Source organism: Hemicordylus capensis, chromosome 15 (genome assembly GCF_027244095.1).
Source record: "Hemicordylus capensis ecotype Gifberg chromosome 15, rHemCap1.1.pri, whole genome shotgun sequence".
Taxonomy (NCBI): domain Eukaryota; kingdom Metazoa; phylum Chordata; class Lepidosauria; order Squamata; family Cordylidae; genus Hemicordylus; species Hemicordylus capensis.
Window position 1 is genome coordinate 19,095,610 of NC_069671.1, and position 24,113 is coordinate 19,119,722.

At 45.9% G+C, this 24,113-nt stretch overlaps 2 protein-coding genes across 8 annotated transcripts in view; both read left to right on the plus strand.

Annotated features, from left to right (window-relative positions):
- The window catches only part of BCR (BCR activator of RhoGEF and GTPase), a 100,832-nt gene extending 90,602 nt beyond the window's left edge, over positions 1–10,230 (plus strand). For all 5 annotated transcript variants that reach the window (XM_053280462.1, XM_053280463.1, XM_053280465.1 and 2 more), the window contains 2 exons: positions 467–629; positions 2,247–10,230. In XM_053280462.1, coding sequence (XP_053136437.1) covers positions 467–629; positions 2,247–2,336 — 253 coding nt within the window. In that variant the 3' untranslated portion in view covers positions 2,337–10,230. The remainder of the gene's footprint in view (positions 1–466; positions 630–2,246) is intronic.
- Positions 10,231–11,205: 975 nt separating this feature from the next.
- Positions 11,206–24,113, plus strand: part of SPECC1L (sperm antigen with calponin homology and coiled-coil domains 1 like) — a 42,539-nt gene continuing 29,631 nt past the window's right edge. Inside the window, exons 1-2 of one of the 3 annotated variants that reach the window (XM_053279948.1) lie at positions 11,206–11,338; positions 20,860–21,049. In XM_053279948.1, the coding sequence (XP_053135923.1) occupies positions 20,897–21,049 (153 nt within the window). In that variant the 5' untranslated portion in view covers positions 11,206–11,338; positions 20,860–20,896. Of the gene's footprint in view, positions 11,339–19,389; positions 19,618–20,859; positions 21,050–24,113 lie in introns of those variants that run through there. The other 2 variants (XM_053279947.1, XM_053279949.1) reach the window with 2 other exon arrangements.

Genomic DNA, 24,113 nt, shown 5'->3' on the forward strand with positions numbered 1-24,113 from the left:
ACCCCATGGATGATTATGCCTACCCGTCTCTTTCCCCCACAAATACAATCTGCATGGAGAGAAACCAGCCCGACTACCTGTTATGAGTCTCAAAATGCATATCCAAAAAATGCCAGAGGATGAGCAACTTGATTCTTCTGGCATTGAAGCTGTGAGGTTCTCTCTCATGCAGATTTCATACCCGAAATCAGGCCAGGGTAAGAATTCTGCATGCTTTCGAACCTGGGATGGTGGCCAGACCTGCTCTTAAGTCTCCTTTGCATCTGCTGCCACCACAAGGAGAACTCCTCTCCTCAAGAAGAGCTCCTTGCAGCAGCACCGGGCTTTGCAGGAGCACTGCTTGGTTTATCTGTCTAAACTGGACGACATTTCCGTAGGAGTGAAGCCTCAGCAAGGCTGGTATGAATGAGATGCCTTTTCCAAACTGTCGAAATTATTCCTTTTCCTCCCCCCGCAACTGCTTCAGGGTTGCTGAGAAGGAGAGCATCAACAAGATGTCCCTTCACAACCTGGCCACTGTGTTTGGACCAACACTGCTTAGACCATCGGAAAAGGACAGCAAAATCCCTGCCAACCCCACCCAGCCAATCGCCATGACTGATAGCTGGTCACTAGAAGTCATGTCCCAGGTAAGAGGAGATGCTTTTCAACTTGATGCTTTGGATGGCGGAAACCGGCATTGTGACCAAATGAATCCCAGGGGTAGTCCTGGCTTGTTCTTGGCCTGGGTGGTGGGAACACTGCGGGGCAGGAGGGAGAGAGGGAGCCAGGGATTCCCAGACGTTGTTGGCTGCAATCCCCAGCTGCAGTGGCTTCTGTTTGGGGATTATGGGAGTTGTAGTCAACAACATCTGGGAATCCCTGCTGGAGGGAACACTGCACCCGAGTCTCCCTATTGAGCCCTACAATCAGCATGGAATGGGGCAGGTTAAAGTGAGGATTGTTGGGGCAGCCCCCCCCCCAACTCCACCTTCCCAGGAGTACGGAAAGCCCAGCGTGTGCCCTGGCCAGGGAGCTCTTGTCCTCCACTCCTGAAAAGACCGACAGCCTGAGACAACTTTTTATTAACATTCTGTAATTTGCTTCTTTTAATATTGTAAACTTTACAATATTATACAATATGCAATACAATAACTTACAATTTAATTTAGTAATATTGTCGGAGAGGAGAGATGGTCTTGTGGTAGCAAGCATGACCTGTCCCCTTTGCTAAGCAGGGTCCACCCTGGTTTGCATTTGAATGGGAGATTACATGTGTGAGCACTGCCAAGAGATTCCCCTCAAGGGATGGAGTCGCTCTGGGAAGAGCAGAAGGTTCCAAGTTCCCTCCCTGGCAGCATCTCCAAGAGAGGCCCGAGAGAGATACCTGCCTGCCACCTTGGAGAAGCCGCTGCCAGTCTGTGAAGACAATACTGAGCTAGACCGACCAATGGTCTGACTCAGTATATGGCAGCTTCCTATGTTCCTAAACTGCTTTGGGTGCCTTTGTCAAGGCAGAAAGGCGGTATAAAAATGTAGTCAATAAATAAATAAGTGCGGTGGAACTGTGCCATGGCCACCTCCTTGTCGGCAGTGCCTTCATGCCCTCAGAGATGGAGCTCTTGCTATGCACACCGCCCACAGGGCTGCAGGTACCATCCCTGGCCACATCTCCAGGTGGGGCTGCCTAGCAGAAGAGACAGTGCTGAGCTGGGCGGACCAAGGGATCTCTGACTCAGGATAAGGCAGCTTCCTATGTTCATATATTTGGGGAAATTGGCCTCACACTTCATGCATTCATCACCTTTATTATATATGCAACCTTTTGTCCGGATTGCTGGGCAGTTTGCTTCTCTGGGGTGATCTCATTTTATCCTTACAAAAGGCCCTGTGAGGTTAGATGGGCTAAAAAAGAGCGAAAGGCCATATGGCGAGTGAGGATTTGAACACTGGGGAGGAGTGGGGTGTCTCTGGCAACCATGGCAGAGTGAACCATTGAGTCTTGTACTCTGTCGAGTATGCTGCAGAGGGTCGGCCAGAGACACTTTCATGCTCCTCACGCCATCCATGAAGAGGTTCTCCTGCACAACCTTTTTTAGCAGAGCTTGCACAAGAGAACTTGCTCCATGGCTCAGCTCTGTCTCCCTTCTCATTCAGCATCTTTCCATCAGCTCCCTGCCTCCCATTCGCCCTCTGCGAAGGTGGCTTCTGACCCCTGGCAGGCCCAGTGGGCACTCACTGATTCTCTCCCTGCCTCTCCTTTCCAGGTCCAAGTCCTCCTCTACTTCCTGCAGCTAGAGACTATTCCTACCCCTGACAGCAAGAGACAGAGCATCCTGTTCTCCACAGAAGTGTAGAAGCGGGATCCAGCAGGGAAGGGGCTGATGGAACTTGCCCGTGGCATGAGCCACCACACTCTGGGAAGAGGAGAAACCCATTCGTCCTTCAGACATTCCTGGCCTGTCCTTGCCCACGAAAGGGAAGTGAGGCTTCCAACCCTTCTGTTGTTTGGTGGGCAAAGATGGGATGAAGATTTAATTGAAAAGAAAAGGACTCCTTCCCGTTCTGGCCGCCAGAACAGGCAAGGAACGCCAGACGAGAGAACGGCCGCTGCGCTGTGAGTTTCCACCACCAGAGGGAAGGAGTGGGCAGCAAAAACTTTCCGTGTGACTGAGAGAGAGAAGAGAAGAGACGGATTCTTCTGGGTTTTTTATGGGATTAATTTTATTGTTACAAAGCTTCGAGATTTTTACTCGGCCCACTTGCGAAGAGCAAAAGGATATACCAAAACTGTAGCTTTAATATCTACTGGTTTTGGTTTCTAACGGGATATAGTGTCGGTCATCTATGATGCCTTCTACATGGAAGTTCAAATCTTGGTTTCAACAGGGCTCTCTCTTTTTTCCTTCTTAAAATAAATTAATTAATTAGAGGCTTCGTAGACAATTGGAGCTTTGAGGTTTTTTTGCCCCCAGTCCGCCTCTCTCTTTGGAAACATACGAGGTGGGAGGGGATGCATTTTCTTGCCCCCATCCCACCACCGACTTCTTTTAGAGGTGTGTGTGGGGTGTGTGTGTGTTAAAGGTGACATATCTTGTTGCATCCTATGAAGGTCAGTGGGCTAAAGAGGATTGGGGGAGTGTGAGAGTATAGGAGGGTCATAATTAATTTGTTTTGGACCAAAAGGGAAAAAAAGAGTGATGCTAGTGCAAGCCTGGGTGAATTCTGTAGGCCTTCTAAATATAACAGAATATTATTTGGAGGATGGGTAGTCTCTCTTTCTATTCCCCATCCCTACCTATTTTTTAAAAAAATGCTTTTCCCAGTCCTCTGCCCAACTAGGCGTCATTGGCTGTTCTAGCATAAGCATTGCGATCTGTTCATGAAGAGTTTTCAGAGACAGAAGTCAATAGCTGTCTGGCTGCTTAACCGAAACTTTTATCAGAATAGCTCTTTTGATACTTGAAGCTTTATTTTTCTCTCTCTCGAGACTTTGTACGTTGCTTATGGAAAGTGTCTCTTCCCTCTGCTTTTGCTGGCAAATCGAAAGGTTTTGATAAGATGTTTAATAATCTACAGAACTGATGATTGATGAGCAGGTAGCGTTTTGTATTTTTCAGAAATTCCAAACTTGTGTTAATTAAGATTGTTGCAGAAATTGTTCTTGCAGGAGAAATTGCCCATGTCGTTGGCACCTGAGCAACCGTATCTGAAAGCGTGTAGTGCTGGGAAGTGGGAACAAACTCTCTGCAGTCTCAGGTGGAAAGGATACCAAGTTGCATTTAGTGGCTGCATTCAGACATAATGCTGAACCATGGTCTGTCGTTATATTTGAACCCATATCAGCTGGTGAGCAAATCAAATCCTGGTTTGCAGATAGTTTGCAAAACACAGCTTGCGCTAACCATCATTTGCCAGGATATTTGAATTCACAAACTACAGACAAACCATAGTTATGGCTGTTGCTCCTCTGCGAAAAGGCTTCAGCCCTGTGCAGAAGACTTGAACCTATGGAAAATGAAAGTAGACAAGCAGTTCTCAACCCTTGCTTGTCTGTCGCATTTTTGGAAACTCAAGCCATGATGTGGGTTCTTAAATCGTAAGCCTAAGCCATAGTTTGACATGGTGTCTGAACTGAGCCCGTATGTCTCCTCTCACTTCTCAGCCAGTTGTGCAGAAAAATTATATCCAGAGAAGACAAATTCTATCTCTTCTCTCCCCACCCCCACCCCCCACATTAAAGTGTGAGGGGCTAAGAAGTGAAACTGTTGGCTTGGTTCAGGGGAAGATTTGGGAGTAGGAAATGAGGAGACATTTCCCCCAAAGCTCCTCCTACCTTGCAGTTTCTGATAAATAGTGGATTGCCCTCCGAAACAGAGGGATGGAAGGCAGTGGGGAAATGGTGGTGTGGACGGCCGCTCTCTTCTCCCGTCCTCTTGCGTAATGCCAGCTGCTCTTACTGTTGTGATGTTGCACACTCTGCAACAGAAGAGGGCTTTTGTCAGCTCTGTGAGTCTAATCAGCATTTTCCACGCTCCTGGAGTCCTGCTTGGCACCTCTTCGGTCCCAGCCCTAGAAGGGACATTGCATGGCAGATCTTCTCTGGACTAATTCCACAACATTCCAAACTCTGCCTTCTCCGTTTCCTTGCTGTGGTGGGTCATCCCTGGCCCTCCAGAAGTATGGTTTACACAGTATTTGGAAAGGCGCTGCAAAGCCTTTTGAAGGGATCACATGTGCTTTGATATTTTGCTTGGCCTTTTCATTCTTAATTTTCACTTGAGATGAAGAATAACTGGGCCATTCTGGACCAGGGAAGAATTTGCTGTCTGAACCGCAGTTTCCTGTGCCCAGCTGGACTTGTTTCTAATCAGTCTTTTGTCCTAACAGCCAGCAGGCTTTTTCTCCTTCCATCAGCCATCCCTCTGCCTGTTCTTCCGAGGCAGTGCTTCTTGTGCTGTGAGGCGGGCCTCCCTCGGAGGACATGAAGGGGCTAGCAGGGGAACGGGCAAGCCGTCTCCCTCCCACTGAGTACAGTGCAGGAAATGGGGAATCCCATCAGCATCGTGAGCCCAAGCCGCTGTTTCTGAGAGGGTTTGCGGGAATGGCCATGTAGGACTGCAGGGAGGGTGGTTTGGGGATCTCGCAGTGGATGCAGGCTGAGCTTGCTTGGCTTTTGCCACAGATAGAACGGAGAACAGCATTGACCTTCCTGTCCAAATGGGTTTCACATGCTGCTTCGTCATGGCATCCTCCTTTCGTTCAGCTTTGGGTCTGGCACTGAAGCTTCTGTGGAGATGCACTTTTTGGATTTACTCAAGCCTGCTCCTGGGAGGTTGGTCCCCAGAATAAGTGCGTGTCTTCCCTGTGTGTTCTCTGAGGAGGCGTCCTAGGGTCTCCGCTTAGTGCTTTGAGCTGGGAAGCGGCAGGCACCCTTCCTCCCCTTCTGAATGCCTGCAGACACAGCTCATCTCTTGGTCAGCTGGCTTCTGAGTGGATGTGCAAGTCCAGTGCTAGCAGCAGCAGGAGGAGGATGGTGCTGAAGAAGTCCAGTGAATGGCCTAATGGTCCTAGGAGCTTGACTTGCGCTTGGGAAGGCTTAAATGTCTGTCTTGGCCTTGGTGGGAGGCTTGCTTTGACCTCCCGCCTTTGAGAACTGCAGTTCCTTAAGGGCTTCACCGTTACGGCCTGGACATCCTAAAGTTGTACCACAGTAGGCAGTTTCTCTTTCAGCGATTCCCTTGTGATCCCAGTGATTTCCTTGCATCATTGTTGGTTCCTTAATTCCGTTTAAAACTGGAAAAGCAATACTACAAACACAACAAATGTGCCAATTTTACCTTGCCTGACTTTTCTTTTTGATTTTTTTTAATTTATATTAAATTGTAATGTTAATGTTGAATTGATGCTTTATGTTGCATAGCCACAGGGCGGTTGCATCTGCTCTGGTAATCCTGAAGAGGGTCGCTTAGAAAGTTTTCTGCATCAGTACCCATGCAGGCATGTGGATGTGGGAGAGGTCGCATTATTGATTTTAACTGTTAACTGTTCTTTTATTATGAGCCTATGCTTTCCTCGGAAGTAGTGATTTGGGGCTGGGGAAATTCATGCATCCAACTAAAGCGGATTTGAAACATGTAAAAGGATTGCATTTTATTTATTTTTAGTTGCTATTGTTCCTTCCTCCAAGGAACTCGGAGTGCATATATGGGTAACCCTCTTTAGATTTTTGCAACAACCCTGTGAGGTGGGCTAGGTTAGGCTGAGAGAGAGTGACTCACAGAAGGTTACTCTCCCAGGCTGGAGATGGGGAGCAAGAGGCTTGGCCTCCCCCCCCCGTCAACCCCAGCTTCAAAATAAACATTCTGCGGAAACCTCTCTCTCACTTGGCTTACCATCACTTCCCAAGCAGTGAGTCTGATCAACCAACCTCTTTCACCTTAAGTTGGAAGTCACATCAAGGAGCCGGGCACTCCATTGGTGGCCCCATTCTGGCCCCGGGGCTGGCTAGGCAGGAGGGTTGTCTCTTGGTGTAGAGTTTAGACTGTTCCAATTAGTTTTGAATTGGGTGGGCGTGTTGTAATCGGAGGTTACAAACTGGGGATAAGTCAAAGGTAGGCAGCAGTCTATTGAGGAATCTTTTGGAGATTCATTTCTATGCCTTAATGTCCTCAAATACCATTCTGGGAGGTCATTCCCCATAGCCTTCTTGATGCCCAGGTTTCGTGTTGTGCTCTTGCTTGTGTAGTTCCAAGTTCCTCAATGCTGAGGTTTTGAAATAGCAAGTGAGAAAAGCTCTTGAGTACCTCCCTGCATCTTACTCTGATCTTTGAGAATGGCCAAGAGGACCTTGCCACCTTCATCTGACGCCACTCATGCTCCAAATCCGAACAATCAAGGGCTAATACAGTGGTACCGTTGAGCTAGAATCATGGCATTCCCTTCCCATGGGCCCTCAGAGAAGACTATTCTGAACATTTCCAGGTTTGCTTTTTTGGACTCTGGACATAAACCAGCAGGGAGTAAGGGTGGTGTGATTAGCTGCATAGGGCTGACTATCCCACACGTGTGCACTCTGCTGAATAGGGTGCAGAGTTTAATTCAAACACAACATAAGGGTGGGGGAAGGGGGGGTGATAGCAAGCACCCTGAGCTGTGCTAGTGGCTGCACTTCGGACGACCTGTCGCTTCTGAATGCTTTTCAGGGGCAGTCCCATGTAGAGCCCATTATGGTAGCCAAGTCTTTATGGACGATAGAGACCAGATCTGCTGCTGACTCGCTAAGTGAAGCTGGACATAGCTGCTCCTGGCCACAGCTTCCACTTGACCTCCTGGGATCGAGGCTGGGTCAGGGAAAACCCTGGAGCTGCTTACCTGGGAGAGCTGGTCTGGTGGTAGCAAGCATGACTTGTCCCCTTAGCTAAGCAGGGTCTGCCCTATTTGCATATGAATGGGAGACTAGATGTGTGAGCACTGTGAGATATTCCCCTCGGGATGAAGCTGCTCTGGGAAGAGCAGAAGGTTCCCAGTTCCCTCCCTGGCAGCATCTCCAAAATAGGCCTAAGAGGTATTCCTGCCTGCAACCTTGGAGAAGCCGCGGCCAGTCTGTGAAGACAATACTGAGCTAGATAGACCAATGGTCTGACTCAGTATATGGCAAGGTTCCTATGCGCTTCAGGAGGAGTACCATTCCATTAAGAGTGGGCAATGAACCTCTCTGTGGACTAAGAGCACCTCTTTTTTTGTTCGGATTTAGCTCCCACTTATTTGTCCACATCCAGTCCGTCCCTGTCCCCAAATAATGTTCAGAATTTCTACTGCTTCTCTGACATCAGCTGGAAATGAGAGAGAGAGAGAGAGAGAATGAGAATGAATATCATCAGTGTACTGACAGCCCAGTTCAAGATCTTGATGATCTCTCCCAGTTTCTCATAGATGTTAAATAGTAAGGGAGATGAGATGGAACCCGCAGTGGTCCCATCGGCTTCCCCAAAACCACCTTCTGGAATCCATCCTCCAGTTAAGACTTAACACTGTGCTCTCCAGTAAGATGGTATCAAAAGCAGGTGAGAGGTCTGGCAGAACCATCAGGGACACACTCCGTCTTTTTGGTTACCAAACAGAATGTCAACCCAAGCAATTTCAGTTCCAGGACAAAAATAAGATAATTGGCAGAAAATTCTGGAGTTGGGATCCTGCCACCACCTTAATTACCTTGCCCAGGAATATCAAATTAGAGACTGCTCTATAATTGGTAGGCTTTTTTCAGCAGAGGTTTTACAACTGTTTCCTTGAGAGGAGCGTAGCCCTCCCGTAAGAGAAGCATTCGTTATTCCCATGACCTATTCTTGCTGACTTAATCAGCCATAAATGGCAAGGATCGAGAGGCCATGTGGTCAGCTGCCTTTCTTCAAGGATTGTGTTCATATCCTCAGGCAGAAAAAGCTGAAAGGAATCCATAACAGACAGACAAACAACCCAGTGCTAAAGCCACTCTTCTGCTCCTTCCAATCTGAAATCCAGGTCAGAACGGATGTGAACAACTTTATCTGCAAACTGCAAAGCAAATTAGTTGCAGTGGATTACCAAGCTGTTGGCCCACACCAAAATGATGCAATTATGGCAGAAAAGTCGGGCTTGTTTGCCATCACCAACACCACCGTATAGGCTCTCAGGTGATCAGTAATTCTGCTGACAGAACTACCAGTCTCTAGTAGCAGGTAAACCTCCATGACCATCAGGAATCCATCAGCCTCTGGGGTCAGACTATTCTAACAGGTTCCCTACCCTGCAAAGGTTCGAGGAAGCGATGCAATGCCTTGACACCCAATAAGGTAGTCAGTCCATGCATGCCAAGGGAGCTGTCTCTAGTCTCCATGGCGTAACCTGGCATGCACACAAGTAGGGATAGCCTCATGATTGCTTTGGTGGTCATCAAGTCCTGAACTGCAACTGCCATGGAAGCGTCTGTGTACATGTTGAGATCCCCCATGGTGCACTCCGGGGGGGGATCCACCACTCCTGGGACCACCAGCGCAGTCAGCTTAGGTAGGGGGACGTGCACAGAGGGTTGGACACAAGTCTAAACCTGTCTCCATGGCCCATTCTCAACTTGAGCACAGCTTTAAACGGGCGAATGCTGGGCGCAGGGCCTTGTTAGTGGTGTAGAGTCACGATAGACCACAGATCTCAATAGACCAGGTTTCTGTGCCCATAAACCTGGTGGGCAGTGCTGGGAGAGGTTAGGACCCCCCAGCTCGTCCACCCAAGTCTGCAAAATACATACCAGCTTGGCTTGCTGATCTGGGTGGCTGAGAGCATTCCACACACTTCCCCTGAGTCTTCCCCTCTCTAACGGATAAGAATACCACTTCTGCTAAATAATCTTGATAACTGAAGAGTTACCAGTGTTGGCTGATAAGTTAGGGCTCCCATCAGTAAATCCACCACTAAGCACCCTAATAATATATCAGGATTATTAGCTGCATATATATTCAAAGGAAATGTACACAAAATGGCAAAAACGGAGTGAAAATGAGTTACTGTCTTGTACAACTGAGGTTGTCGTGGTTAAAAACTGAAGGTGTATCTCTGAGCAAGACACTATGAAATATGCATCCTTATTCTTTTTTTTTTTAAGTGATGACTTATCTTGCCTACGTAACTTTCATAACTTTTCCTTTTCTCTCTTGTTGTAAGCATTTATAGTCCATGTTAAATTCAGAGGAAAGCAGATGGATACAACTATTTATTTAAATATAAATGCAATTAAATTATATAATTAGTGCTGGCATTTTCAGCTGTAGGAGGGTTTTTTGTTCGCTGTTGGTGGATCATACTGGTTTTCCACCACAGAGCTGATATTTGTTGAAATTTGTTTTAATACTGCCATGTTTCATGTTTAAAGCATTTTGCTTTGGCATTTTATATTGCTGCTGTTCTTGCTACAAAACCCCAAATGCTCTGATTCAGAAACGGAAAGCAATGAAGTAATCCTGAAGCGGTGCTGAGCACTTGGAATGGCTGTTTGAAGACGACTGTTTTTCCAGTGCTTTTGTCTGTCAGGAACAGGTCCAAAAAGAAGCAGTGAAGAAACAAACATTAAAAGGAAGTGTGTGTGAATCTCTCTCTCTTTTTTAAACTTGATGGAAATTAAAAAGGGATTGAAAAACCTGTATTTGGAAAGGAAATCCAAGGCATTTGTAGCCTTTGTTTGTACACAATGTTAAATAAATTTCTTCTGTATCTCTGCTTAATGGTCTCAGCTGGTCTTATTTAGCTGCAGACTGTATCTCGAAGGATCAACTATGTAAAAAATGTTTCGAAGACGGAACAAACTCGTAGTCTGGCCTTATGGGGACTTAATTTGACGCACGCCTATGCTCTAGGGACTGTTCTGATTATTGGGACCACAGATTAGGAAATAAAGTAGGGAATTCTTCTGAATATGTGCAAAGTGCCTTACTCTCACCCCCCGAAGACTGCTTCCTGTGGGATTGTAACTCATGGCTCTAATTAACTTAAAATTTATGCTAAGCAGGGTCTGCCCTAGTTTGCCTTTGAATGGGAGACTACGTGTAAGAGCACTGCAAAATCCTCCCCTTAGGGGATGGGGCTGCTCTGGGAAGAGCACCTGCCTGCTTGCATGCAGAGGGCTCCACGAGAGGAGAGCTGGTCTGGTGGTAGCAAGCAGGACTTGTCCCCTTAGCTAAGCAGGGTCCACCCTGGTTTGCAGTTGGATGGGAGACTTGATGGTGTGTGAGCACTGAAGATCTTCCTCTTAGGGGATGGGGCTGCTCTGGGAAGAACAGAAGGCTCCAAGTTCCTTCCCTGGTAGCATCTCCAACCTAGAGCTGCGAGAGAGAGAGACTCCTGCCTGCAGCCTTGGAGAAGCCGCTGCTGCCAGTCAGTGCAGGTAAGACTGCGCTGGTTGGACCAAGGGTCTGACTCAGCATACGGCAGCTTTCCTACTGGTGGACGGCAGCTGACGAGGGCCTTCTGCTGCTGCAGCCGCCCCACTGGCCCATTCCCCCCGCAGCTCAGGACTGGAACGGCAGCCGGCGCCTGCAGCAGCCTGCCTCGCGCGCTTCCCGGCCTCTGTCTTGACACAGCAGGCCGCCGGGAAGGGCAGGCGCATGCGCCGGGGACCTCAGGCCCGGAGCCTCCTCTAGCCTGCCCCCGCCCAGCGCGGCGCCTGCGCACTGCCGCGCGTGCCGCTCGACGCCTGCGCAGTGCTGCCGCGGGCGCTCCGTGAGGCGCCGGAGGCGGAGGAGGAGGAGCTCCGGTTGTTGTCGCCGCCGGCCCCCCGCCGCGGAGAAGCCGAGGAAGGAGGGAAGGACGGAGCAGGCGGCGCTGTCCGGTAAGATGGGCCCCCCGCCAGGACCCGGGCGGGCGGAGAGGCAGCGGCGCCCCCCCAGGCGGCTGCCGCCGCTGCTCCTCCCAGCTCTGGGGGTGGTGGTCTCTCCCTCCCCCCCCGGCGATGCAGGAGGAGCGGGGGGGGGGCTGCTTCACACACGGTTAAAGGTGGCGTTGAAAATGGGGGGTGGGGGTGGACTCGTATACGTTTATAGACCAGGGGTGAGCAGAGCTGGCCCTCCAGGGGGTGTCAAACCACAACTCCCATCGTCCAGGGCCGACCTGGTTCTCCAGGGGTTGCCGGACCACAACTCCCATCGTCCAGGGCAGACAGGGGAGTTGTGGTCCGACAACCTTTGGAGGGCCAGGTCTGCCCTGGATGATGGGAGTTGTGGTCTGACAACCCCTGGAAGGCCATCGTCCAGGGCAGACCTGGCCCTCCAAGGGGTGTCGAACTACAACTCCCATCACCCCCAGCCACAATTCTTAAACTCCCTCAGTGTCTTAGAACAAACAATGAAAATGCACCTTTTTGGAGAGGTGCGATGCAACCCCAGCACCGCCTCTTCCTAGTGGAGCAAGAAGATCTGTCAAGTGTACTGCAGAAAAGCTGCCTGTCCCCGTACTTGTCGCATGATCAGGATGTCACAAAATGTGGTGAGCCATATAAACTGGGGGGGGCGGCGGCAGTTGAGGTCCTCCAGCTGTTGGACTACAGCTCGTAGATGTTTATGACTGTGGATGATAGGAGTTGTATTCCCCAAACAGCTGGCGAGCCTCAGGTTGCCCCCTTCCCTTTGGATGCAGAAAGAAGCTGGGTGTAATGGGTCAGAAATCTGTGCGCTCACTGACACGGTTGAGGAAGGTTGAGGTTGATGATAACAACAGTTAGTGGAAGCATTCTTATTGGTAGAGGGGTGGTGTGTTGTTGTTTTTTGCCAGATAGGGTTTCTCAAGCTTGGGTCTCCAGTGTTGGACTACAGCTTCCATCATCCCCAGCCACAAAGTCCATTGTGGCTGTTGATCATGGGAGTTTGTAGTCCATCAACATCTGGGGAGCCACATTTGAGAAACCCTGTGCTCCTACGATGACTCTTTCTTTCTAAAGCTGTGCTCTTAGGGTTTCCGAAAGATTAAAGCAACAGACGAAGCCCCTTTTGTTCCAGCTAGCTCAATATTCTCCCCCCTTCTCTGCTCATCAAGGCCTCAAGTCAGGCAGGGAAGGGTCTTTCCCATCCTCCGCTTTCTCAGTTGGGGAAAGCGAGGCTTTTGCATTACCTTGAACACAGTTTGGCTGGGAAGGTGCTGAATAATCTTTATAAATATTAAATAGTATTTATATAGCTTCTGGGTGGCTTCTGAAGTGCTTTCTGAGCATTATGTTTTGGTAGTCTTTAATGCTATAAAGTAGGCTCATCTTTGTTGTTACAGTTGAGGGTTTAGACTGAGAGATGGAGTGGCTTGCCAGAAGCCACGCACTGAGTTTCCCGGCTGAGATACTAACTGGGGACTCCTCAGCTTCTTCTCTTAGTCCTTAGTCCAAACCAAAGTTCAGCCCAACATGTTTGGCCAGAAACAGCCTTCTGGAAGTTCAGCCAGTGGTAGGCCTCCCTTCCTTCCTGATAAAATTCTGATAAAAGTCGAAGTTCCATCAACATCGCCCCTCTCTTTTGTACCTTTTGACTTTGAATCGGAGATTTCTTGAAGGCGGTCCTTGGCAGCTCTGCTGTTCAGGCTAACAGGGCTGGGTACTTGCTGGTGAAGGGACAGACCAGCTTGTACCTATTTTTATTTTGAATATTTGTATAATACTCTTCAACTAAATAAGTTGTCAAAGCAGTTTACATAGCAGAAAAAAAAAAAGGGTGGGGGGGAACAGTCCCTCCTGTCCCAGAGGGACTCACACTCCCTCTGGGCCTGTAACTTTTTTTTTTTTTTTAAGTTACACGGGAAACACCAGCAAACAGCTACTGGAAAAGATGCTAAGCTAGGATGAAGAGTGATAATTGCTCTCTCCCTGCTTGGGTTAGGCCAGTTCCTTGTTTAGTTAGGTGCCCATGAAATGATTAATAAATATAGGAAACCCCTAAAAAGGCAGAGCTGTGTGGCGAGGGTAGTGTTTACTGTTTTCTGTGCTCCAGGTGGCTCTTCTGTAGTTTTTATAGAAAACCAGTAGATCATGTGCAATTGGATTGCTGGGAAAGGGTCACATGCTTTGTGTAATTCCAAGTGGGATTGACAGTCTAGTCAATCCCCTTTACCATCTCCCAAGCTGGTGTTTTGCCATGTTATGTAAACAAAAGTTGGAATTCGGATGGGCCAGTTATGGTTTAGCTCTGCAAATCAGCCTACATTTCTACTAGCCTGCCCCACTCCTAGTTGCCTTCGATTCCAAAGTTAACAGTAGCAGCATTATTGGGACCAACTGAATGTCACAAAGTAATGGGCAGGTTTCAGGTTTATCAATGGCTACAACTAGTCTTGATGGGTTCTCCAGGCTCAGAGGCGGAATGCCTCCGAGTACCAGTTGCAGGCGAGCAATGGCCAGAGATGAAAAGCTCCAGTCTGCAGTTGTCCTAGTCTTAAGATGGAATGGAGTAGGAGTTATGCAGACTTGATTAGGTTCTAAAGTATGAGAAGTACAAAAACAATCTTGGGTTGCACCAAAGGCCGCCCAGTTGCTCTCGGCTTCCGCCCTCTCTTCCTAACTGAGAAATGGCAGCAGCCTTTCTTTCTGTTTGGCTACGGAGTGCCCGAGTTCCAGATTGATTTTTCCATGAGAGCAACGATGGAGCTATGAATGAAAGCAGAATCCTGAACTGCACCATTGATGGGAAAGCCCTTGCGAACAAAAAACAACAATTATTTCTGCTGTTGCTAACCATTGCCAGGTTCCTATTTTGTGCATTTTTAAGTTAAGGGGAAATGACTATTTTCCAGTCTTTGCTCTGGCAGTTTTGTTTATACAGAATGCTTTTTACATTATTTCTTTGAAGATTCTTGAAAGCCTTTGGGGAATACTTGTGAACTTTGTAATACTTTGATTGTTTTTAGTTTCTAGCCATTTCCTTTGTTCAGCCAAGGGGGCTCGTTAACTAAATGTGCTGTAGTATTCCCAAATTACTCTGAAGAAGCATTCTGAACACGAATTATATTCTTAATCTCTGTGTTTGTGATGCTGCCATTTGATATTGCCCTTTCCTGTCAGGGCAGGGAAATCTAATTTTTGTATGAAAGGGAAAACCATTCTTATGTGCTTCATAAAAAGTGGTCTGGCAAGATATCTTAGGCTCAGGGGTGCCAGTTGTGAGTCTCTGTGTGTGGGAGAAGAGGAGAGTTTGGCTGTGTGCAGCCGATCATGTGGTGTACTTTGGGCTGCAGCTTAGAGGAATGGAGAAAAATATGACTGCCAGACTGGGCACTTTTGATCTACAAGAAGTATTATATAGTTGTGGCACAGTTGCAGTGTGGTATCTAGAAAATATGCTTGAAGTGTGAAGTGATGAAGGCTCAGGTTAATGGTAAGATAACAATAATTGCTGTCCTGGTGAAATTTCTCTTTGAGACTTCCTTTCTGTGGGTTCAGATGATAAAGATGTCATTCTCAGAGGAGAAGATAATAATGGCTGAGGAAGCATCATTGTTCCTTGCTAGAGGTGATTGTGTTGCCATATTGTGGAGCTATCTGAGAATGACTACCTGTGATAATGCTGTTGATCCGGAGATACAAGTTGTCTCCAAATTTGATTTAATGATGGTTAAAAACTCTGAGAGTGCCCATTTTATAATACAGTTGGAGAGGCGTGTTGGGCTGTTGGGGCGCTAGGGGTGCATGTACCATTTCTTTGTATATCTCTTCTTTCTTTCTTTCTTTTTAAAAAGAGGCATGCCCCCACACTCTGGAGAGCTGAAATGTTAGGTTGGATTGCCTGTGTAGCTGTCAAGGCAGCCTGGCAGAGAAAGGAATGCTGTATATGGTAATTAAAAGGGAAAAAGAGCATCTTTAAGGGAATACATACCTACTTAACTAAAACACGGATTATATTATCTTGCTTTGTATGTTATAAATTGTTTCTGTCTAAGCTCTTCTTCCTTTGTCTTGTGTAATCTTGTGGTTGCTTCGTTTAACATAAAACTTCCATAGGAATGTCGTCAGGGCTGAAGTGGACCCAGTGGAAGTTTCACCTTGGGTATCTGTGTCGCATAACAATTGCTTTTGAAAATCCTTCCGTTTCAATGTGGCTGGCCATGAAGTGTGGGTAACTGTTTCTGTTTTAAAACGTAAGACCAGAGTGTGGCTTGTGGAACCCAATAGCGTCTTTCTTAGAACCATGGCCATTGCGTTTCCTTGATCTAAGAACTTTCTGCAACTTTGATAGTATTGATAAAACCTATTTGAGCCTAAGCCACTTCCCAGTGAAGTCAGTCGCAGAACTATTGATTTTCTGGAGCTGAAAAGCTGTATATGAGGACCCTAGTCTTTACTGTGCAACTTTAAATTCAAGAATGCAGTTCTCTTAGCTGCTTGAAAGTCATGTTGCAAAATATTTTAGGCCTAAACAATTGGCGTTCTTAGGATACCTTGGCTTGTATTTAAATACTAATTAAAGGCAGATTTATTGCTTCTGCTGGAACATTCTTTAAAAGATGCACTATGCAATGTTTTTCAGAGAAAAACCTGAACCTATATTCTCAGATAAGACACTGTTAATTCCTAGAAAATGTGAGTATGAAAGACTGGCCTTTTTAAAGCTGAATGCGGTATTTATTTTTCTGAGTACTTTGTAGCAGGATCCTGTTCATATTTACACAGAAGCAAATTCTGCTGTGTTCAGTGGGGTTTACTCACCGGTATGTGTGCAGCCTTTGCCTGTGGATTTTAAACATGTGTGATTTATGAAATGCATATTGCAGGTGTGACTAATTTATCTTGGACTGGCCTTGCTAGTATACATATTTTATGGAAAGACTGATTCTGAGGCCCAGTTAATGGTCTGTGGACCTGAGATTCTGCAGATTTGCTGCAGCTCAGTGGGTGTGAACTTGATGAGCAACTAGGAAGCCGATACCTCAACAGACACAAGAGGTTTTACCTGTTTGTAGGCAGATACGTGACACATGTTTCCTCTTCATGGTGTTGATATTTCACATATCAAAAGAGTGTCTAATATGTGTTGGCATGCAGAAGTAGCAGCCGGGTTCCAAGTGACTGTGAACATTGTTGACAGGAATAACTCTTAGACACATTTTCAAGAGATGATTCTCTTATATTTAGCAGGGGGAGAGCAACTAACCCTATCCAACCCCAACACAACATCCTTCCAGTGGCTGTTGCTGGTATCTGCCTTATGTTTCTTTTTAGATTGTGAGCCCTTTGGGGACCCCTTATTTATGTCGTGTTTTATTTTTCTATGTAAACTGCTTTGGGAACTTTGGTTGAAGAGTGGTATATAAATATTTGTTGTTGATGATGATGATGATGATGATGATAGGAGGTGGTGGTGTCGTCTATAATAAGGTGAAATGTATAAACAAGTTAATTTAGACCTGACTTTCTCTGTGTGTCCATACATCAAATTGTGAACTGTTTCAGAAAGAGCAAATATTCATTCATTCATTCATTCATTCAATTTCTATACCGCCCTTCCAAAAATGGCTTGGGGCAGTTTTCCAAAGGGAAATAATAAATAAATAAGAGTTTTTAAACTGAAACTCTTCTGTCCCACTGAAGCCTAGGAGCGCCTTCTGCTGTGGATGCCTGTTTGTGTCCCCCCCACCCCGCTGAAGACACACACAGCTCTCCAGCATCTCAAGCTCTTTCTTCCTGGAAGCTCCCCATCTACAATAAAATAGTGCTCTTTGTGTTATGCTGTGCTTTACTTTACTCTGCACACCGTATTCTGCCGGGCCGATTTGCATGCAGAGCTAAACTTCCAAGGAGCTCAGGGTGCTGGACCATCTTCTGGGGGGCCATCGCCTTGTGTCCTCATAACACCACAAGGCAGAGCAATGGGGGGGGGGAGAGAGAGAGAGAGAGAGACTCTTGCTTGAGATCACCCAGTGAGCTTTATGGTTGGTATGAGCAAGGACTCAGCCAGATCTGAGACCAGCACTCTAACCACTACACCACACTGGCTCTTATAAACCTAATATTGTCACTAACATAAGATCACGAAACAATGCTATATCATCATAATAATGGATCCATATTTTGTGCCTTGAATGAGTAAGAGTGTTTCTGTGGCAGTCTAAACATACAGCTGTGAGAGTCTCCACTGTTATGACTATCATTTATTTCACCAGCAGCTTGGATTGTGCTATAGATGTCAAAAGCTTCATACTCTTGTTAAGCAAGAAATCTGGTTAGCTTGACAAGGCCTTATTCCAATACTGCTATAGATTGTATTTTAAAATCTGTGGATTTTAATTTTTGAATATAGATTTAGCCACAGAAGTTTTGCTGTGCTTGTCTAATTAGGACTAGTATCTACTTATGGGTATATCATGTCCTACTAAGACTGCAGTAGGTGTCTTCTAGAACTCACATTAAAATACTAATGGTACACTTAGCCTCCCACAACCAGGATTGTAAACAGACATTATCTTTAAACTGTTATTTTGAAACTTTAGTATTAGAATACAGTGTAGGAAGTTTAACTTCCTGCTGGTAGCCAGTAGCAGTGCAAACCAATATAGAAGGTCATAACTATTTTTGAACCATTTCTATTCATAATTATTTTTAGGCTGCTGTCCTTAGCACACACAGTGGGAAGTAAATAGCATTGAACTCAGTGGGATTAAATTCTGAACAAGCAGGCACAGGATTGGACTATTACCTGATCTAGAAATATTTATGCTACGTTTTTATAATAAGCTTCTTGGCTGTAGTCATTTGTATCTGGAACATCTTTCGTCTGTTTGCTTGCCAGGTTCCATCCTTGTTATCTTTGAGAAAGGGACTGAAATCAGAACTGTGTGTTCCTCCGGTTTTTGTATGTTTATGTTTTTACTGTGTCATATTTCAGGGCTTGATAAATCTCAGGCACAAGGAAGCCGTGGTGCCTAGAAAATTTAACTCTGGTTCCTAGACTAGAATATTCAGAAAGAGAGCTACTTAATAAAATCCTTATTTGTTCCAGACAGCCCTGTTTCTGTTCTTAGGAAGTTACAAAGATCAGCTCTGCCTTGCCACAGTGTCTGTCACTAAGTTTGGAAATGTTGTTTATTTATTTATTTATTATTTATTAATCACATTTGTACACTGCCACAAACTTTCATCTCTGGGCGGTTAACAATAGCATAAAACAAGTTAAAATATATACAAAAACTTAAAAGAATTTAACAATTTCAAAATCACCCACAAATTAAAACCTTAAAATTTTAAAGAACTGAATGTTGGCAAATGTCCATGACTTCTCATATTTTGTTTTGGTTTTTGTGTGTTTTAGTGGTTTTGATTAAGAAGTAGATTAAATATTAATAAGCTTATTAAATACCATGGTAATATGTTAGATCTTTGACAAGGCAGAAATTCAGTTAACTGAACCTCTGTACATTCAGAGAGAGAGAAGTGATATTTGACCTTAAAACCATACACTTAAAATTTGAATTTGGTTAGTAGGAAGTCATAGCTGTGGAGTTGGAAGATACACACTCTTTACTTTCCAAATATTGTAGAAATATTTTAGCGATGAGTCTTGGCTTTGTGGCTGCCTTCTTGGCATCTAAAATGGTAACTTTCAATGAAAATTGTTGCAATGTGTGTTTCCAAGATACATTCCAAATAGGAATGGAATTGGGAATAGTGGGAGATTGTATAACTATTGTTTATATAGATTTGAAATCTACCGATGCCTTAAGTTTTCTAGCAGGACTGTGTTTAATATTTCAAACTGTTCTTGTCATCATGTGGTTGCTTCTCTGTCAAATGTGTCACAATGGTATGGAATTCACGGCCTCAAGATGAGTGATGGCCACTAGCTTAGATGGCTCTAAAAGGGGATTAGACAAATTGGAGGAGGAGGAGGAGGAGGAGGAGGAGGAGGAGAGGTCCATCACCTTAGTCGTGATGGCTGTGTGGTGCCTCCATATTTAGAGGCTGTATGCCACGGAATAGGAGCTGCTTCTGGCCGGGGCGGGCAACAGCAGCGAGAGCGATGGCCTATTACTTGTGGACTCCCCCGTATCCTCTGGCTAGCCACCGTGGGGATGGGATTCTCAACTAGACAAGCCTTTGGTCTTCAGAAGAACTCAAAACTCACGAGGAATGTTGAAAGGAGTGGAGTATGTTTAACCCGGATAAGAGGAGGGGAGTTTCAGTAATCACTTTCCCATACCGGAAGGGCTGTCTCTCAGGAGGAGGATCAGTGGACTTGTTCATGGTTGCTCTTGAGGGCAGAACTAGAACCCACGGACTGAAATGGCATGGAAGCCGATGTCGGTTAGCCATGAGGGAGGGCTTCCTAACTGGAAGGCAGTGGAGCAGCCTACCTTGGGCCATGGTGGGCCCTCTTCCTTTAGAGGTTTTCAGACAGAGGCTGGGCAGTTATTTCTTAGGACTGTTTTAAGCTGTTTCCTGCACTGAACCTGGGGTTGGACTAGGACCTCCAAGTGACCTTTCAACTCTGTGATTTAAACTGCTAATTGAAATCTCTGCGTTTTCAGATATTTGTGTACCAATTAAATAATTGTGTGTTTCCCAGATAAGTTACAGTACTGTAGAAAAGGCCACTGGAACAACAGTTGTCTCTGGCACCCCTTGATCGTTGCACAGAATGGTTGTATAAAGGGACTTCACTAAATGTGGCCTTTCCTTTGCATAGAGAGGGATAAGTACATGTACACAGCATAAACCCCTGCTAACTTGGCAGAAGGTACGTTGGTGGTTCTTCTGTTCTGTTGAGCAGGGGAAGAGGAACAGTCCCTGTTCATCCCAGCCCAGCATCTCCCCACCCCACCCCGTGGCGGTTGCTGGTGTTTCCCTTCTGATCCTTTTTAAATTTGTGAGACCTTTGGGCCAGAGGATCATTTTCTCATTCTTTTAACTATGTGACTCTTGTTGATCCTTGTTTTTCCCTTCCATTCTCACCACTGGATAGTTATATAACTGGATTTCTGAATTCTCTTCTGAAAACCCAAATATCCTCGGAACTCTGACTTTTCCTGTTTTATGTTTTAACTCCAGTGAATCATCACTATTTCTAGGTGAAGGAGTTATGTGTGTTGAACTAATTGCATATTCACATCTAATAGATGCAAATGTCATTGGGAAATGATGCAAACCACAGGTGTGCCAACCTGGCCCCAGTCCATCCACACTGACCAAAGCGCATGGAGTTTGTCTTGCCAAAGGGGCATTGGCACAGTCCTTTTTTTGTAATGTTTTGGCTTTTAAATGTGCACGCTGTATCTTTACCAAAATCCCAACAAGCCGTTGTAGATCAATACTTGGTTAAGAAGTATAAATTTGTGAAGTGTGGTGCTGGCAACGTCCCCAGTGTTCTTAAAATTGTTTTCTCTTTCCAGATTTATTTGTAAATGCATAACAAACTGGTAGCCAAGAATGAAGAAAGCAAGCCGGAGCGTTGGTTCAGCACCCAAAGTGCCTGGGATCAATAAAATACAAGCAGTGGAAAAAACAAAGCCAGAAAACGGTTCTGCAGTCACTACAGTAACAAAGCTTTCAAAAACCGGGCCTTCGGCATCCTTACTGAAGGTATCTCTCTTGTTTTTCCACCTTTAGATTTGAAACAGCACGGCTGTTGGGTAACTGAGAGTCAGAGCTAGGTCTTGGGATCCAAAGATTGCAACACACTGGTCTTGGAGGAGCAAGCACGTATTGTCCTCTTTGCTAAGCTGGGTCTGCTCTGGTTTGCATTTGAATGGGAGACCACGTGTGTAAGCACTATAAGATATTCCCTTTCTGTTCAAGACTGTGACCCATTGCAGTTTTGGAGTCACAAGTAAGAAATGCTACTGTAGCATCTTTTTGTGCATTTTTGTGGTTCACAGGTTTGAAAATGTCTTTAAATTACACACTGAAATTCACTAACACGAGAGTATGTCTCATTGCAAATACTCACCTGGATGGAAGTGGATGTGGGTGAATTTTATCACTGTTACGTGGCGGGATTTGAACCCTATTTTATGCTGTTCTTTCATTATTGTAGTTTTGTATGAAAAGCAGTAAAATGATGGGAGGGCTCTTGTCCAGCTCTACATCTTACCTTGTATGAGTTGGCAGCTGGTAAGGTTTTTAAAAATTTCCTTACGTTTTATATCCCGCTCTTCCTCCAAGGGGCCCAGAGCGGTGTACTACACCTTAAGTTTCTACCATACTTAAGTTTCTCCTCACAACAACGCTGTGAAGTAGGTTAGGATGAGAGAGAAGTGACTGGCCCAGAGTCACTCAGCAAGTATCATGGCTGAATGGGGATTTGAACTCGGGTCTCCCCGGTCCTAGTCCAGCACTCTAACCACTACACCACCCTGGCTCTTAGGTGTCACAGGCAGGTACCCATGAAGAGTGGAGCTTGTGTTGCACACTAGTGCTCTGGCTTTGAGATGCCCTTTCTGGGCCATGAACCCTCGTGCCTGTACTTACGGTTTTTGATGTCGGGGAAAAAGTTTCATTTCCTCAGGATGCTTCGTTTAGGAGATGTGATACTGTTTTATCTGCCTGTTGTTAATATATTAAACTATGGTCTGTCTTTAAACCAAGTGTGATAAGATGGGATAGAAATGTTTTAATTAAACAAACCAAGGTGGCATTCAGCTGCCTGCATGGCAAAAGTGTTGGTGTGGCTGTGAGCTGATGTTCTATAATTAGTGCCCCTCCACACTGGAGCTGCCTTGGATCTTTGTGACACTTCTTTAGCCGTTTCCAGCTGTCTTGCTGGCATAAGGGTAGTGATTCATCCCTGAGGTAGCCTGGCCAGCTGCATGAGTTATATTCCGCACCCGACACCTAGTGCTTTTTTGGATCTCTGTGTTGGGCATCATCCGGTGCTGATCAGCCTGTTATCGCAATGGGAATAGTTCCTCTTAAGCAGCTGAGATGGTTTTGCTGGAAGCTCGTAACTTGCTTTCGTGCTGCATTAGTAGGTGACTCCTTTTTGCTCTCTGTCATTAGGCTCGCTGTGGAATGACAATCTAATTAAGTCTCCATTGGTGTTCCCATTAATGGAGGAATTTGCGTGGTGCTTGCAGTCCTTTGATTCCCTGTTGTTGTGTTTTGCCATTTTAAAAGGGCCTTTTAAATGAGAGATGCCACAGCCAGTGCTCCCTGTAACAGGGGCTCCCAGATGTTGTTGACAACAAGTCCTAGAATCCGCGGCCAGAGGCCATTGCAGCTGGGGATTCTGGGAGCTGCAGACCAGAACATCTGGAAATCCCGGTTAGAGGGAACACTGGCCATAAGATTTGACTCCTTTCAGCAGAGAGGTGCCCTACTGTTGGAATGCTTCCCACTGACCAAACGATAATTCCGTGTTTCTTCATTTGAACTCTTGGTTCCTCAACAGAAGAGGGGCTGTTACATGGGAAGAAGTCCAAATTGCCACACTTTAGATGCAGAGGAAACTGCACAGAGTATTAGGGAACTGGGAGGCAAAATCACAGAGTGCAAAAGTGGTTTTGATAAGCCGCAGCACTGCATGACAGAATAACTTCTTGTCTCTTATGGTATTGGTTCTCTTGCTAGGATTAGGCTTCCAGCCAGTTCTGCCTTCCGTTTGTTTTGAAAGAGTTACGAAGCTCCCCTTGCTCTTAGTTAAAATAAAAGTGCTCCCTCTAGTCTGGAGGAACCTGTTTGACTGGCTCTGGAGGTGGTAATCTAGACTAGACTAGAGGCCGTTTGTGGGCAAGGCAGAAGAGAAGTATTTAATTTATCCAGGGCAGAGGTTCGTAGACGCTTTTCATTTTTCCGTCCCTGTATTGAGCCTCTTGGAAAGGGAAGGGATGCAAGGTGTCTCTCTGTGCCTTCCAGCTGGTTACGGGTGGCTTCCCCAGCAGTTCTTCCCCTCCACCACCCCCCTTCTAGCATGCACCTTAGAACTGTCTCCCTGTAGTCTTGCCTGTTTGGGGGTGTCAGGAGGGGGAAAGAGACCAGGGAGGCCTTGGGGAAAGAGGTCCTTGAGCCCTTTCCTTGGCTCTATCTAGCATTTGAAAGCCCCGCCTGGAGCAGGACTATTAGTTAGTCACTGATTTCGGTGTAGATTTTTCCAGGCTGAATCATACTCCAGATACTCCAGTTTTTACAATCTGACCTATTTGGCTCAGTAATGCACAGATGTTTCCTACACAGCATGTCTCTAATTAACCTGCTTAACATACCTTTTTTACCAGGTGTGGCAAAAATGCAGACAATTGACAGTAAGGTTTGACTTGCCTGAGCTTGCTGGCACAAGCTGTCAGTTTTGCCAGGCAAACCACAGTCAGAAACTATCAAAGGATGTGCAATTTGCTCCTTTGTGTCTTTGTGAAGCTGTAATTTCTAAACATCATCAGGACTTTCTGCAGGAGATTAGAAGCAAGTCGTTCTTGGCTCTCAGTAATACAAAGCCAAATAAGAGATTTTCTTAAGCCCTCTTCTCACTGATAAAAGGCTGCAGTAATAAAGATGGCATTGCCTGAAGAAACAAAATTACAAGGAGGAGAATGAAAAATTGGTTTGGATTCTAAGGCATACTTGCGTAAGTGGAAGGCACTTCTGCTCACGTGGGTGGGGTGGGGAGATTGCCAGTCCTCTTTTCCTGTTACAAGAACTTCTGCTGCCCTGT